Source organism: Etheostoma cragini, chromosome 24 (genome assembly GCF_013103735.1).
Source record: "Etheostoma cragini isolate CJK2018 chromosome 24, CSU_Ecrag_1.0, whole genome shotgun sequence".
NCBI classification, from domain to species: Eukaryota; Metazoa; Chordata; class Actinopteri; order Perciformes; family Percidae; genus Etheostoma; species Etheostoma cragini.
Window position 1 is genome coordinate 344,595 of NC_048430.1, and position 852 is coordinate 345,446.

The window sequence follows — 852 nt, forward strand, 5'->3', positions numbered from 1 at the left end:
TATATATATATATATATATATATATATATATATATATATATATATATATTCTGAGACCTTTTACCTCGTTCACATAGCATTCACAGCCTGATTTCTAGAACTTTTCATTCACAAAAACATGAAGAGAATCATTTTTATTTAGTATTTCCTGATAAAAAGAGATGCTCAGAACTTCCTTTGACTCTAATATTTTAACAAAATAAATCAAGATGTATGGAAAGTATATTTACAAAAAGAAAAAAGCTTCATTTTCTTCACAAAGAAGAGCTTCTAATAATCTTTATTTGCACATTTAAACAAGAAATTTTAGAAAACTTAATCATAAATAAAAGCGTGAGTCATCAACTTATGAAGTTTTATGGTATAAACTTAGTTAAAATATTTCCCCCATTCACCTTTACTGTCTCTCTTGACCCTTGTGTCGTCGTCCCGGCAACCATTATCGCTTTTTCGGACATTTGTGTCACTTTTTTTAATATTGCGGGGGCTTTTTTTGGTGTTTTTTTCCAAAGTTATTTGATATTTGTAGTATTGCTTATTTCAAACGTGCATTTTTTGGGGATAAAAAGGACTGAAAACGGGTCAAATTTGAAATAAAAAGCGTGTGAACTTTCATGTGAGTCATCAACTTAATTAAAACATTTCCCCCATTCATCGTTAGTGTCGTCCCGGCAACCATTATCTCATAAAATTACCAAAAAGCGTGTGAACGCTTCCTCACCTCTTGCTCTGTGGAGCGATGGCGAAGGCGACGACCAGCAGAGCCACGACCCCGACTCCTGTCACCAGAATCAGCACCAGAAGCTTACCTTTAACCACACACACACACACACACACACACACACACACACA

At 34.3% G+C, this 852-nt stretch overlaps 1 protein-coding gene across 1 annotated transcript in view; it reads right to left on the minus strand.

The window, feature by feature from the left end:
• The window catches only part of LOC117939679 (growth hormone receptor-like), a 27,817-nt gene that overhangs the window by 2,039 nt on the left and 24,926 nt on the right, over window positions 1-852 (minus strand). The window contains exon 5 of the mRNA XM_034865168.1: window positions 722-834. Within this exon, the coding sequence (XP_034721059.1) occupies window positions 722-834 (113 nt within the window). The remainder of the gene's footprint in view (window positions 1-721; window positions 835-852) is intronic.